We start from the raw sequence: 14,726 nt of genomic DNA on the forward strand, positions 1-14,726 counted from the left end.
GAGTTCCCAGTTCGTAGGATCACAGAACTCGTGAATAAATCGTGCAAATGTATTTTTACAGACATCCACATGAGAAACGATAACCATCCAAATAGGGCTTTATACTTAAAAAAAACACTGAGACATTCTTCAAAATATCTTCTTTTGTGTTCTGCAGAAAGAAAGTCTTGGTTTGGAATGAGATGAGGGCGAGTGAATGATGACAGGATTTTCATTTTTAGTGAACTATCCATTTAATCCAGGTTGCAGCATTCAACATGGTACAAATTCATTTTGACATGAGTTTGACATGCATTCAAAGAGTAGCAACTGCTAAATTAACCTTTGATGACTAACCTTTTTCCTTTTTGTTGTTCTTGACAGGATCGGCAATCATCTGAGTGACCTCTTTAACTGACCCCATGAGGACGGCTCAGGGAGATGGAACGTAACAGACTTTTCTCTCTTACTCTCTGTAGCATTTCCACGATAACTCACCAGGGCTGAGCACAACCTCAGCCCCTCGTCCACCCCAACCCTTCCACTGTCCCCCCGTTCCTGTCCTCCCTTTTCTTGCTCCCCCGAACGACCAAAACAAACAGGCTGGATCCCTTTTTCTTATTCTCTTATGATAGTTTAACTTTCCTTTGCCCTTCATCTGTGACCAAGCAAAGCGGGGGTCAATAAACAAGCGAAGCGAAGAGAAAAGAACGAGACAGTCATGTATCCACTTCATGCCTGTAAACGGGATTTGGGCCATGCCCGCAATTCGGTGGCCACCCATGCAATTACTTTCCTCTGCTTGGCATTGTGGATCGCCTTGACCTCGTGTCAGCGCATTGATCCTGGCACCAAATATCCCACCGTCACCACAAACTACGGCAAGTTGCGTGGGATTAAAAAAGAGCTTAACAACGAGATCCTGGGACCCGTAGAACAGTACCTGGGTGTCCCTTTTGCCACTGCTCCAATTGGAGACCGCCGCTTTCAGCCCCCAGAAGCTCCCGGGTCCTGGCAGGAAGTGCGTAATGCTACCCAGTTCGCCCCTGTTTGCCCGCAGAACATACATGGTGTTTTGCCCGAGATCATGCTGCCTGTGTGGTTTACTGACAGCTTGGACGTGGCTGCCACCTACATCCAGAATCAGAGTGAAGACTGTCTCTACCTCAACATCTATGTGCCCACAGAAGATGGTGAGTGTCTGACACAACACAGCAGAGCGTTATGGTTATGATAGGGGAATAAAGTGCGACAGTTCCCACCCACTTTTTCAGCAGCCTTGGTTCTGGAAGTATTTTTTCCATAGGGATTTTTTAAAATATATATAAATAAATAAATAAATAAATAAATAAATAAATAAATAAATAAATAAATAAATAAATAAATAAATAAAAATATATATAAAAATAAAAATAAAAATAAATAAATAAATATATAAATTAAAAAAAAAAAAAAAAAAAAAAAAATATATATATATATATATATATATATATATATATATATATTAGGGCTGTCAAAGTTACGCAAATTCATTTTAACGGCACTAAATTTATTAACGCGCGTTAACGCAGCGCATTTTCTGTTTGATCCGTTGTTGGAGAAATCGGGATAAGCCATAGATGTAAAGGATGCAGCAGCAAACATTAATAGGGAAAGAAAATGGTTATCATTAATATTCTAAACCAAAAGTGCAGTTATTGCCTATAAGCTACCATATTTTCTGTTTAACCGTAGACACCAGGTCGAAAGAAAAGTCTGTTTACATTGAGCACATTCTCTGCAGTCTGAGCGCGATGGGTGAATACACTGAAGCTCACTCTCGCTCATGTCTGAGGTAAATCATTGGCACATCACCACTTACAGTACATGTGTTATATTCAACTAAATGCATTACAATCGGCTAAAACGAATGCACAGGTTACTCTTCTGAACAAGAATGCTCCGTTTCTCACACTGTTCACATGAATCGAGGCATAGTTTGGCGCGCACACGCAAAATACCGGCAGTTCAATAGAGAGCGCACCGCTCTTAAAGGGGCCGCACTATATTCCTACTCCAGAAATATGGACCTCCTCCGGGTATGGTGCGCTCACAGGTCCGCATGACAGCTTTCACATTACCAGTTCCCTTTCAGTCGGTCACGTTCGACGTACGTCAGAACTGAACCGACGAATGGGATCTTACTTTAGAGACCAATCCTACTTCGAGCATCTAACAACGAGCCAATGAAATTTGGCATGCGATCACGCATTCCACGCTCCGCCCCGCAGCGCGGGTATAAATAGGAAGTGGAATGGTAGATCAGCGCTTTCTACTTCGGAGCCGAACAGTGTTTCATTGCTGTTTCTACGAAGAGCTTCTGACTACGAGTCAAAAACCTTCCTGTGAAAGAGTTTGCCAGTGCGGGTGATACGGCGCGTCAGCGAGAGACCGTCCACTTCAGTGATAGAGTGTACAAAGAGCTGTTGGTTCGCTGAGCGTTTCCTTACACACACACATTACAGTTGGTTCGCTGGGCGCTCACACATACATATCACTGAGAGCTCACGCAGGCTTGCACTATCGAACTGCGTGGAGCCGCGGTCATCTCCCTGAGTGCTTCAGCACTAAAAGAGCAACTTCCTTTTCACAAAAGAGCAACACGGTTTGACCCTGCGTCTTTTTCAAGATGTCATTCAAGCCGTGTGTTTCTGGATGCGGTCGATTTCTGTCTCCGCTTGACGGACACGTTCGTTGTCTCTCGTGTCTGGGCGCACAGCACGCTGAGGCTGCGTTCGTGGATGAGACATGTTCCCATTGCGGGAATATGTCCATTGCAGTGTTGCGGTCCCGTCTCCAGTACCTCAGAAGAGGTGGAACACCATCGTCCATCCCCCGATCTAGTGGTCCTCCAGCTGCAAAGCAGAGGGCTACTACTTTGGCTGATGACCTTGGTGGGGACCTGAGGGTGTCGGTCAGGGTAAACCCGACGGGTCTCACGGCTCCTCGGGCCCCTCCCCCCTCCACTGTACCGGTGGAGCTTCCGGAAGGGCGCGCTGACCTCCCACGTGGAGCGCCAGTCGTCTCTTTTGGGGCTCCGGCGGAGGACCAGATGTCGGTTGCTGCATCGGGGGATGAGCTAATGGGTTCCGAGGATGAAGACTCGGCTGCGTTGCCCCCTTCGGGTGTGACAGCGTTGCCCGAGTCTGACCCGGAACTTACGGCTATGCTTGCCCGGGCCGCCGCAAGTGTCGGGCTTGAGTGGAACCCTCCACCACGTCCCGAACCTTCGCGGCTGGATGATTGGTTTCTCGGGACGGGTCGCGCTGGTTCTCAGCGTCCCGCCCCGGTGCCTTTCTTCCCGGAAGTGCATCAGGAGCTCACGAAGTCCTGGGTAGCGCCGTACAGCGCACGCCAGCGATCGACTGACTCCTCCATCCTCACCACTCTCGATGGTGGTGCAGCTAAGGGTTACGAGGGGATCCCTCCAGTCGAGCGGTCGGTTGCGATGCACCTGTGTCCTAAGACCGCTGCGGACTGGAGGCACGCCCCGCGTCTCCCCTCCCGGGCGTGTAAGTTCTCGTCCGGCTTGACGGGCAAGGCTTACTCAGCCTGCGGAGAAGCTGCATCAGCTTTGCACGCCATGGCGCTCCTGCAGGTCCACCAGGCCAAAGCGCTCATGGAACTGCACAAGGGTGGTTCCGACCAGGCAGTTATGCAGGAACTGCGAGCCGCGACGGACCTCGCCCTCCGGGCGACGAAAGTCACGGCCCGCTCCCTGGGTCGGGCGATGTCCACCTTGGTGGTCCAGGAACGCCACCTGTGGCTGAACCTGACAGACATGCGGGATTCGGACAAGGTTCGGTTTCTAAACGCCCCTGTCTGTCAGGCCGGCCTCTTCGGCGACGCCATCGAGGACTTTGCCCAGCAGTTCTCGGTGGCCAAGAAGCAGACGGAGGCCATCAAAAACATCCTGCCCCGGCGGCCCGCTGCTGCCTCCACCCAGCCGCCCGGGGCAGCCCCCCAGTCTGCTCGTCGCCGAGGGCGTCCTCCAGCGTCCGCCTCCGCCCCTGCTAAGCCCAAGCAGCAGCCTCCACCCGCGAAGCAGGGCGCCGGACGCAAGGGGGCCGCCCAACCCGTCCAAGGGCCCGCCAAGCCTGCCGGCAAGCGCAAGGGGAAGCGGCCCTGAGACGGGCAGCCCAGGGAGAAGAGGAGCTGCTCTGAGGGAGATGATGTCCGCATCCCTCCCACCCCCCCGGAGGAGGACCGGGGGGACTTCACTGGTCACAACATCTCTGCCGCTGGCTCTCCGGAGTCCAGCGGTACCCACATTTTCACAAAAAGAGCAGTTTCCTCTCTCTCTGGGCCCCAAGAGGGTCAGGTTGGCAGTGTGCGACGCCCACGGGCCTTGTCACTCCTTTCCTACCCTCCCGTCGCCAGGGGGCAGCTGTGTGGGCCTCGAGGACGCCCCCGGGCCTTCTCACCCACACACTGCCTCTCTTGTGAGCACTCAGTCAACACTCCGGGCCGCCCACGGGCCTTCCGGGTCGGGGCTGAGTGCTTCACTTCCCTGCCTCCGGGCAGTGGACAGCAGAGTGGGCTCCGAGGACGCCCCCGGGCCTTCTCACCCACTCTCTGTCCAAACCAGGAGTGCTCAGGCAACACTGCGGGCCGCCTCCGGGCCTCCCGAGTCGGGCCAGAGTACTCCGCTTCGCTGCCCCACCCCGGGCACGTCTGTGGTGCCGTTGGTCCCGCTTGTACGGTCTCTGGGGGCCTGGCTAGGTCTCCCCAGGCCGTCTCGCTGGCTCATCCGTACTATCAGACTCGGCTACGCGATTCAGTTCGCACGCCGGCCACCCAAGTACAAGGGCATCCTCTTCACCTCCGTGCGAAGCAGCGATGCTCAAGTCTTGCGGTCAGAGATCGAGGTCCTACTGGCGAAGGACGCGATCGAGCCGGTTCCTCCAGCCGATATGAAGACGGGGTTTTACAGCCCCTACTTCATTGTGCCCAAGAAAGGGGGTGGGTTACGGCCAATCCTGGACCTGCGAGTTCTGAATCGGGCCCTGCACAAGCTCCCGTTCAGGATGTTGACGCAGAAACGCATTTTCCAATGCATCCGTCCCCAGGATTGGTTTGCAGCGATCGACCTGAAGGACGCGTACTTCCATGTGTCTATTCTCCCTCGACACAGACCGTTCCTACGCTTTGCGTTCGAGGGGAAAGCATATCAGTACAAGGTCCTGCCCTTCGGGCTGTCCCTGTCGCCCCGCGTCTTTACGAAGGTCGCGGAGGCAGCCATTGTTCCACTCAGAGAACGCGGCGTTCGGATTCTCAACTACCTCGACGATTGGCTGATCCTAGCCCAGTCGAAGGACCAGTTGTGCGAACACAGGGACCTGGTGCTCAGTCACCTCAGCCAGTTGGGCCTTCGGGTCAACCGAGAGAAGAGCAAACTCTGTCCCACACAGAGGATCTCTTATCTTGGTATGGAGCTGGACTCGGTCAACCGGACGGCGCGCCTCACCGAGGAGCGAGTCCAGTCGGTGTTGAACTGCTTGAATATGTTCAAGAGCAGGACAGCGGTCCCACTGAAGTTCTTTCAGAGGCTCCTGGGGCATATGGCATCTGCAGCCGCGGTCACGCCGCTCGGATTGCTCCATATGAGACCGCTTCAACGCTGGCTCAATGGCCGAGTCCCGAGGTGGGCGTGGCAGAGCGGTCAGTACCGGGTCCCAGTGACTCCTTACTGCCGCCAAACCTTCAGCCCGTGGTCCAGCACTTCGTTTCTCCGGGCCGGGGTGCCCCTAGAACAAGTGTCCAGGCATGCTGTGCTATTCACGGATGCCTCCACCACAGGCTGGGGGGCCACGTACAACGGGCATGTAGTTGCTGGTCTGTGGACGGGGCCGCAATTGCATTGGCATATCAATTGCCTCGAGTTACTGGCAGTACATCTGGCACTCCGCCGCCTCAAGGGGCCGCTGCGTGGCAAGCATGTACTGGTCCGTACGGACAGCACCACGGCCGTTGCGTACATCAACCGTCAGGGTGGTCTACGCTCCCGTCGTCTGCTCCAACTCGCCCGCCACCTCCTCCTGTGGAGTCAGAAGCAGCTGAGGTCGCTTCGGGCCATTCATGTCCCTGGTGTGCTGAACCAGACAGCCGACGAGCTCTCTCGTCAGCCGACACCTCCGGGAGAGTGGCGACTCCACCCCCAGGCGGTCCAGCTGATATGGGACCAGTTCGGAGCCGCACAGGTCGACCTGTTTGCCTCTCCGGACTCGACCCATTGCCAGTGGTACTATTCCCTGACCGGGGGTACCCTCGGCACAGATGCACTGGCGCACAGCTGGCCCCGGGACCTACGCAAGTATGCGTTTCCCCCAGTGAGCCTTCTTGCACAGACTCTGTGCAAGGTCAGGGAGGACGAGGAGCAGGTCTTGTTAGTTGCGCCGTATTGGCCCAACCGGACCTGGTTCCCAGAACTCACGCTCCTCGCGACAGCCCCTCCTTGGCCGATTCCCCTGAGGAAGGACCTTCTTTCTCAGGGACGGGGCACGCTATGGCACCCGCGTCCAGACCTCTGGAATCTTCATGTCTGGTCCCTGGACGGGACGCGGAGGTTCTAGATGGACTACCACAAGCTGTCGTAGATACCATCGCTTCAGCTAGAGCCCCCTCTACGAGGCGCCTCTATGCTCTGAAGTGGAACCTGTTCGTTGAGTGGTGCGCTTCCCGCCGGGAAGACCCCCGAAGGTGTTCGATCAGTGTCGTGCTTTCCTTCCTGCAAGATGGGTTGGAGAGAAGGCTGTCTCCCTCCACCCTCAAGGTATATGCTGCAGCAATAGCAGCATACCATGATGTAGTAGAAGGTAAGTCCGTGGGGAAGCACGACCTAATCGTCAGGTTCCTCAGAGGTGCGAGGAGACTAAATCCTCCTCGTCCATCCTCGGTACCCTCTTGGGACTTAGCTCTAGTGCTCCGAGCACTTCAGAGCCCTCCCTTCGAGCCTTTGGCGTCTTGTGAGTTAAAAATCTTGTCAATGAAGACAGTGCTCCTGACGGCATTGGCCTCGATCAAGAGGGTAGGGGACCTGCATGCACTTTCGGTCAACGAATCGTGCCTAGAGTTCGGGCCAGGTAACTCTCACGTCGTCCTGAGACCCCGGCCCGGATATGTGCCCAAGGTTCCTACCACTCCCTTCCGGGATCAGGTGGTGAACCTGCAAGCGCTGCCTTCGGAGGAGGCAGACCCAGCCCTGGCTTTGCTGTGTCCGGTCCGCGCACTTCGCGCTTACGTTGACCGGACCCAAAGCCTTCGGACCTCAGAGCAACTCTTCGTCTGTTACGGAGGCCAGCAGAAGGGAAAGGCTGTCTCCAAGCAGAGGTTAGCCCACTGGATAGTGGATGCTATAGTCTTGGCCTACCAGTCCCAAGACGTGCCTTGCCCGTTCGGTGTAAGAGCTCACTCCACTCGGAGTGTTGCTTCTTCCTGGGCGCTGGCTCAAGGCGCCTCGCTGACAGACATATGTAGAGCTGCGGGCTGGGCGACACCTAACACGTTTGCTAGATTCTATAGCTTACGTGTAGAGCCGGTATCTTCCCGCATCCTCGCCCCCAGTGGCCAGGAGCGCTAAGTGCCCGTTCTAAGTGTCGGCTTGCGAAACGCCACTCCCGCCCTCTGGGCCGGATACGTGCGTCTATTGTCTCCAGTTGTGTTCCCCGGGAAACCGGCTAACCCTGTCGAGCTCCTCCGTCACCCCTCCGGTGTCAGACGTTGCGGACCGTCTGACGCCAGGCCTGCACCCGTATGCTTGTGAAACGTGGCTGTAGGCTGGGTTCCATATGTAGCGGTTCCCTCACGGCAACCCCATATGTGTATTCTTCCACGGTATCAGCTACCCTTCGGGCTAGCCCGTGTCTTTCCCTCGACAGAGCCCGCTCTGTCGTCTCTGGGCGTGTTCTTTCCCCCCTTCAATCAGGCTGGAACCACCCCAGAGACTACCATATGTTGCACTACCCTGCCAGGTTAGTCCTTATGTGTTTTCTGCCACCTCTCCTTCCCTGAAGGACGTGGCCCCGCAGCGTACCCTCTCTCTCAAGAACGAGGTAGGCACGCTTTCCCAGCGTTATCCAATAGTCATTCTGAGTGGGTCTTGCAGAAACAGCAGTGACTGTACTCCCTGCTTGGAGCCCTGACTTCCGTACCATACTAGACGGTGCAGTGCGCTCAAGCAGGACGCTGGAAGGGCCAGCATCCTGGCGTTTTCCATAGGGATCCCATTCGTCGGTTCAGTTCTGACGTACGTCGAACGTGACCGACTGAAAGGGAACGTCTCGGTTACGTATGTAACCCTCGTTCCCTGAAGGAGGGAACGGAGACGTACGTCCCGTCGCCAGATGCTGTGCTTCCGCTGGGAGTCCGGTCACCTTCGGCTCCTCAGTAGGAAAAGCGCTGATCTACCATTCCACTTCCTATTTATACCCGCGCTGCGGGGCGGAGCGTGGAATGCGTGATCGCATGCCAAATTTCATTGGCTCGTTGTTAGATGCTCGAAGTAGGATTGGTCTCTAAAGTAAGATCCCATTCGTCGGTTCAGTTCTGACGTACGTCTCCGTTCCCTCCTTCAGGGAACGAGGGTTACATACGTAACCGAGACGTTTTTCATATGAACTGTGCCCTGTTCTGAACTAAACTGCCAGTAATACTACCTTTATTTATATTCTTAAAATGAGAGAAATCCCTGCTTATTCTGAATTTTTAAGCTAGGCTTAAGAGACATAAACAAGTTCTTTGATAAACATCTATGACCTTTGATACATATCTAGTCTTCATGCTGTTTAATTGATTATTATTGAATAAGTATTATATGGTTTCACTAATAATAAACATACGTTTGCATAAAGCATGCATATTTGTCCATATACCCATGTTGATTAGAGTGTTAAAAACTTAATTCAAACTTAATTTAAGATATATTTACAGCAAATAAAAAATCTGTGATTAAATTGCGATTAATCGTGAGTTAACTCATGACAATCGTGCGATTAATCGCGATAAAATAATTAAATTTAAATTTAAAATTTCTACATTTAAATAAAAAAAGTACATTTAAATTTAAAAATTTTACATTTAAATTTAAAAATTTAAATTTAGTTTGACAGCCCTAATATATCTATATATATATATATATATATATATATATATATATATATATATATATATATATATATATATATATATATCAACAATATCCAATAGTTGTTCTAACTTTTTTAGTTAGCTTTACTTAAGTCTTAATGTCATTATAAAACTCTAATAATCTGTACTTTCCACACACAATGCCTTGTTTACTCAGAAAACCGAAGTTAGGATTAATCGATTGATTTGAGTGAAATTTGTCAAGTAAAAAATATGTTTTTGAGGTGGGGAATTTCTTAGTGAATATCTAGTGATGAGGCTGGCCGACACATGACAACAATGGCGTCGTCAGAGAGTAGAGAGTGACTAGCGCTCCGTAGAGAAGTTTGTCCGTTTAGGGCCACTGTAGAAACATGGCGGCTCAAAATGGGATCCATGGTGTGTGAAGATTGAAATGGCTCATTCTAAGGTAATAAAAACATATCGGTTCATTATGTACAGTCTTTATACACCACTGAAAACATAGTTATGTAATAGATCAATAGATTAATCAATAGATAAATATTACACACTGCACTTTTAATAGACTTTAACACATCTGCAGTCGCATTCACTCATTTCCCAAAGTCATCTTGAATGTTGAATTGTCAATGCAACTTAAAATGTGAAAGAACATCACATAAGCTGACTTCATAAATTGTTAATTTTCCTAAAATGTTTTAGTTTAAACTCACCATTATGGAGATCAGTGTTCCCTTTGGTTGGACACTTGAAACTTCATTGATATTATTGTAATTATCTTCCTATTAGTATTTGAAAAAATGGAAAAAAACAGCTTTAATGAGGGAAATATCTTCAATCCCATTAGGCACTGCGAACGACACAAAACAATGGATACATAAGCTATCATATTATACATAAGCCATTGATATTATTGGGGACTATCTTCCTATTGATGCAGCGAGAAATCACAGTTATTTGGTTTCTAGAGAAGGGAAGTAATAAATAGGTTGCTTTTAAAAGGTGACCTTCCAACTAAATCATTAACTGATCTATTTTTCATGTCGAGTAATGATCTGTTAAAATTTTAAACACCTTGTCAAATATTTAGTTAGGTTGATATAATCTTTCTATATTTGTGACAATTTCTTGCAATTGGCTTCAACAATAGCATATACCATCAATTATACAACCTCGTAGATCACTGTATCATTACAAATCACTTTCCCTATGGAAAAAATGAAAGGGGTTTTTACTTCCAGAACCCGAATCCTGCACTCTGTGTAGTAATGAAACCTATAGAAGAGCATTACATGACATACTACACTCTAAAAAATGCTGGGTTAAAAACAACCCAAGTTGGGTTGAAAATGCACCGACCCAACAATTGGGTTGTTTTAACCCAATGGTTGAGTTGTTCTTACCCAGCAATTGGGTTGTCTTAAGCAACATTTAACCCAACCACTGGGTTAAAACAACTCAACCATTGGGTTAAAACAACTCAAATGTTGGGTCGGTGCATTTTCAACCCAACTTGGGTTGTTTTTAACCCAGCATTTTTTAGAGTGTACATTACTCAACTATAGTTCACCTAAAAATGAAAATGTTCTTAATTTACTCATCACACTTCACTACTGCATGACTAATGTTCTTCTGTGGAGCAAAAAAGAAGATATTAGTGTTGTTTTGTCCATACAATGAATCCATTGACTTTCAGTGTATGGATAGAAACGTTGTTTGAAATATCTTTCTGTGTTGTGCAGAAGAAATAAGGTCATACAGGTTTGCAATGTAATGAAGGTGAACACATAAAGACTGAATTTTTCCTTTTTGACTGAACTACACCTCTTTAACACTACAAAGTACCATACAGTGAAAATGAAAAGTGAGTTTCTGCCTTTGAACTACAGTGCAGTTTTCCCAGACCTCGACTGAGGACACGTCCTTGCCCTCTACCAGTTATGATCAGTCCACTGCACTCTGGATCAGGACTTGTCAGGATTAGTTTACCCTATGATTCACTTTAAGAGTGAGGCCAGCTGGAAAGACTAAAGCATTCTGGGAAATTACTTATGCTCCAGTGTAAGGCATACATTCACGACAAATTGAGGTAAATTGGTGGAGCTAACAAACCAAAAAAGTGACTGACTTTTGTAGACTGAGGTAAAACCCATCAACAATTGTCTTTTTTTCCCTTCTCCTCTTCCACTCCCTGTTTTTTTTTTTTTTTTGGTCTTTTTTTTTTCTTTTGAGAGAGAGCAAAGTGGACAGATACTCTCAGAGGATGGAAAGAGCTGATTTTCGAGGAGGTGTTTTTCTCTCGCAATTAAGGTTCCAGCCGCCAAGTTGCCCAGAGAAACAAATTATTGACATCAGCAGTAATTTGCTATCTCAGAGCCCTTTTTTGTTTCTTTCCTCTCAGTTTTTACCTCTTTTGGCATCCCGTGTAGGTGTTGTGTGTTCACAATGGTAATTGTCTTATTTAAGTAATACTTTCACTAATGAAAGGGTGCTTTGTAATTTGGAGCTGGTGTTAATGAGGAAACCGTCATCACATGTATTACTGTACCTCCATTTGTTTGTTCACTTCCACAGAGTATAACGCCTCATAGCACATCGGCGTTCATTCCAGTCAGACTGAACATAGGCATGCGAGTGTGTGTTCACAGCAAAGATGCCAGATATTTTCTTGTCTCTTTTTCTTCTTCCCTTTTTCCTTTTCTCACTCTTATTCTGTCTTCCAAAACTCATTTTCATCCCACATTATCTCTTTCTGTGCACCATGTGTCTTTCACAAAGCCCCCTGCAAATCTCTCAATTCCTAGATTCCCAAATGTGCCAGGTCCCATTTTCCCAAATTCCCTTTAATCCACTCAGTCTCTCCCTAGCCAACTTGCAATCCTGCGCATCTATTTAGAACAAAATATGTTATCCAATGCATCATGTTTCTGCACAAAATGGTGGCTCGATGCCTAAATGCAGAGTATGATTAAGCATTGCGTCATATGCGTATATATATATATATTAGTGCGGACAGTCGATTAAAAAGATTTAATCGCACATTAAAAACATTGGAGTTTTGTTTATATTTTTATATTGTAATAATTTTACCGTTACTCTCCAAATTGATTAACTTAAAGACGGTGTTTAAAAAAAAGAAGTGGTAATGGTATGTTTTAAAAATGAATGAAGATTTTTGTTATATTAAATGATAGACATTCAACATTACAGTAAAATTGAAAGCTACATCAATTTCAACATGTATTAGTATTACACTCTAAAAAATGCTGGGTTAAAAACAACCCAAGTTGGGTTGAAAATGCACCAACCCAACAATTGAGTTGTTTTAACCCAATGGTTGAGTTGTTTTAACCCAGTGGTTGAGTTGTTTTAACCCAGTGGTTGGGTTAAATGTTGCTTAAGACAACCCAATTGCTGGGTAAGAACAACTCAACCATTGGGTAAAAACAACCCAATTGTTGGGTTGGTGCATTTTCAACCCAACTTGGGTTGTTTTTAACCCAGCATTTTTTAGAGTGTAGGCTTTAAAAAACAATAGCTTTGATTAAAGTGAACTTAAAACAATCTTCACATAAACTTATTATAATAAATGTCATATTTACCTGTGGCCTTCCGACCTGTCTAACAGGAAATATACAGAAATTGAATAAAGTTATCAAACATTCTGCACTGCATATATAATAAATTAAATATAGATTAATCATTATTAAAGCTACAAAAGTGACCTTTGTTCTTTGATTAACTTTGATGACAGACAGCATTAGTGTCTGCTGTGACTGAAGATCTGCTGCTGCCGAACATTACGTGGATCTGATGCACTGTCACGCGCATCTCATTTTTTCACAACTCTTTAAGTTAATTTAAGATGTGATTTAACTAATTTAGGAAAGCTCTTATGAGAATACTCGACAAAACAGGCATTTTGGCATAATTCAGTGTGTTATTGTTTGCTCATGTGTGAAAGAGAACTCGTTTCTGGTGCACATCTTTCAGGACAATCACAGGCAGCGCGTTGTCTTTTGTCTTGTCACGCTTGAATGGTTTAAAAGCTTTTGCATGAATAAGAGCATGATCATATAATGTAACACTAGCCAACGGATGACAGAAAAAACGGATGCTGAGTCAAACAGAATGTTTTTTGTGTTTTTGCATGTGTTAACTAGATAATTTTGACAGAACTATGTATATGTGTGTGTGTGTGTGTGTGTGTGTGTGTGTGTGTGTGTGTGTGTGTGTGTGTGTGTGTGTTCAGGCTTATTTGAGGCTTATTATGTGTGTGTGTGTGTGTGTGTGTGTTCAAGTCAGGCTTATTTGTTTAATGACATCCTCAGCGACTAGTCAACATCGACTCGACTTTCATCACATATATATATAATATAATATAATATAATATAATATAATATAATATAATATAATATAATATAATATAATATAATATAATATAATATAATATAATAAATAATACAAACCTGGTTCCAAAAAAAGTTGGGACACTGTAATTGTCACTGTAAATTGTGAATGAAAAATTAATGCAATCATTTATAAATCTCATAAACGTGTATTTTATTCACAATACGTAACATCAAATGTTGAAAGTGAGACATTTTGAAATGTCATGCCAAATATTGGCTCATTTTGGATTTCATGAGAGCTACAAATTCCAAAAAAGTTGGGACAGATAGCAATAAGAGGCAGGAAAAGTCTACATATAAAGAACAGCTGGAGGACCAATTTACAACTTTAAGGTCAATTGGCAACATGCTTGGGTATAAAAAGAGCCTCTCAGATTGGCATTGTCTCTCAGAAGTCAAGATGGGCAGAGGATCACCAATTTCCCAATGCTGCGGCGAAAAATAGTGGAGCTATATCAGAAAGGAGTTTCTCAGAGAAAAATTGCAAAGCGTTGGAAGTTATCATAATCTACAGTGCATAATATCATCCAAAGATTCAGAGAATCTGGAACAATCTCTGTGCGTAAGGGTCAAGGCCGGAAAACCAGACTGGATGCCCGTGATCTTTAGGCCCTTAGACGGCACTGCATCACATACAGGAATGCCACTGTAATGGAAATCACAACATGGGCTCAGGAATACTTCCAGAAAACAATCCTCCGTGCTATTCGCCGTTGCCGGCATAAACTCTATAGGTCAAAAAAGACACCATATCTAAACATGATCCAGCAGGCGTTTTCTCTGGGCCAAGGCTCATTTAATGGACTGTGGAAAAGTGGAAAACTGTTCTGTGGTCAGACGAATACAAATTTGAAGTTCTTTTTGGAAAACTGGGACGCCATGCCATCCGGACTAAAGAGGACAAGGACAACCCAAGTTGTTATCAGCGCTCAGTTCAGAAGCTGCATCTCTGATGGTATGGGGTTCATGAGTGTGTGTGGCATGGGCAGCTTACACATCTGGAAAGGCACCATCAATGCTGAAAGGTATATCCAAGTTCTAGAACAACATATGCTCCCATCCAGACGTCATCTCTTTCAGGGAAGACCTTGCATTTTCCAACATGACAATGCCAGACCACATCCTGCTTCTATTACAACCTCATGGCTGCGTAGAAGAAGGATCCGGGTACTAAAAATGGCCAGCCTGCAG

At 46.9% G+C, this 14,726-nt stretch overlaps 1 protein-coding gene across 2 annotated transcripts in view; it reads left to right on the forward strand.

The window, feature by feature from the left end:
* The window catches only part of nlgn2a (neuroligin 2a), a 483,615-nt gene that overhangs the window by 147,962 nt on the left and 320,927 nt on the right, over positions 1–14,726 (forward strand). For both annotated transcript variants that reach the window (XM_067447029.1, XM_067447036.1), the window contains exon 2: positions 364–1,172. In XM_067447029.1, the coding sequence (XP_067303130.1) occupies positions 701–1,172 (472 nt within the window). In that variant the 5' untranslated portion in view covers positions 364–700. The remainder of the gene's footprint in view (positions 1–363; positions 1,173–14,726) is intronic.

Source organism: Pseudorasbora parva, chromosome 1 (assembly GCF_024679245.1).
Source record: "Pseudorasbora parva isolate DD20220531a chromosome 1, ASM2467924v1, whole genome shotgun sequence".
Lineage (NCBI taxonomy): Eukaryota > Metazoa > Chordata > Actinopteri > Cypriniformes > Gobionidae > Pseudorasbora > Pseudorasbora parva.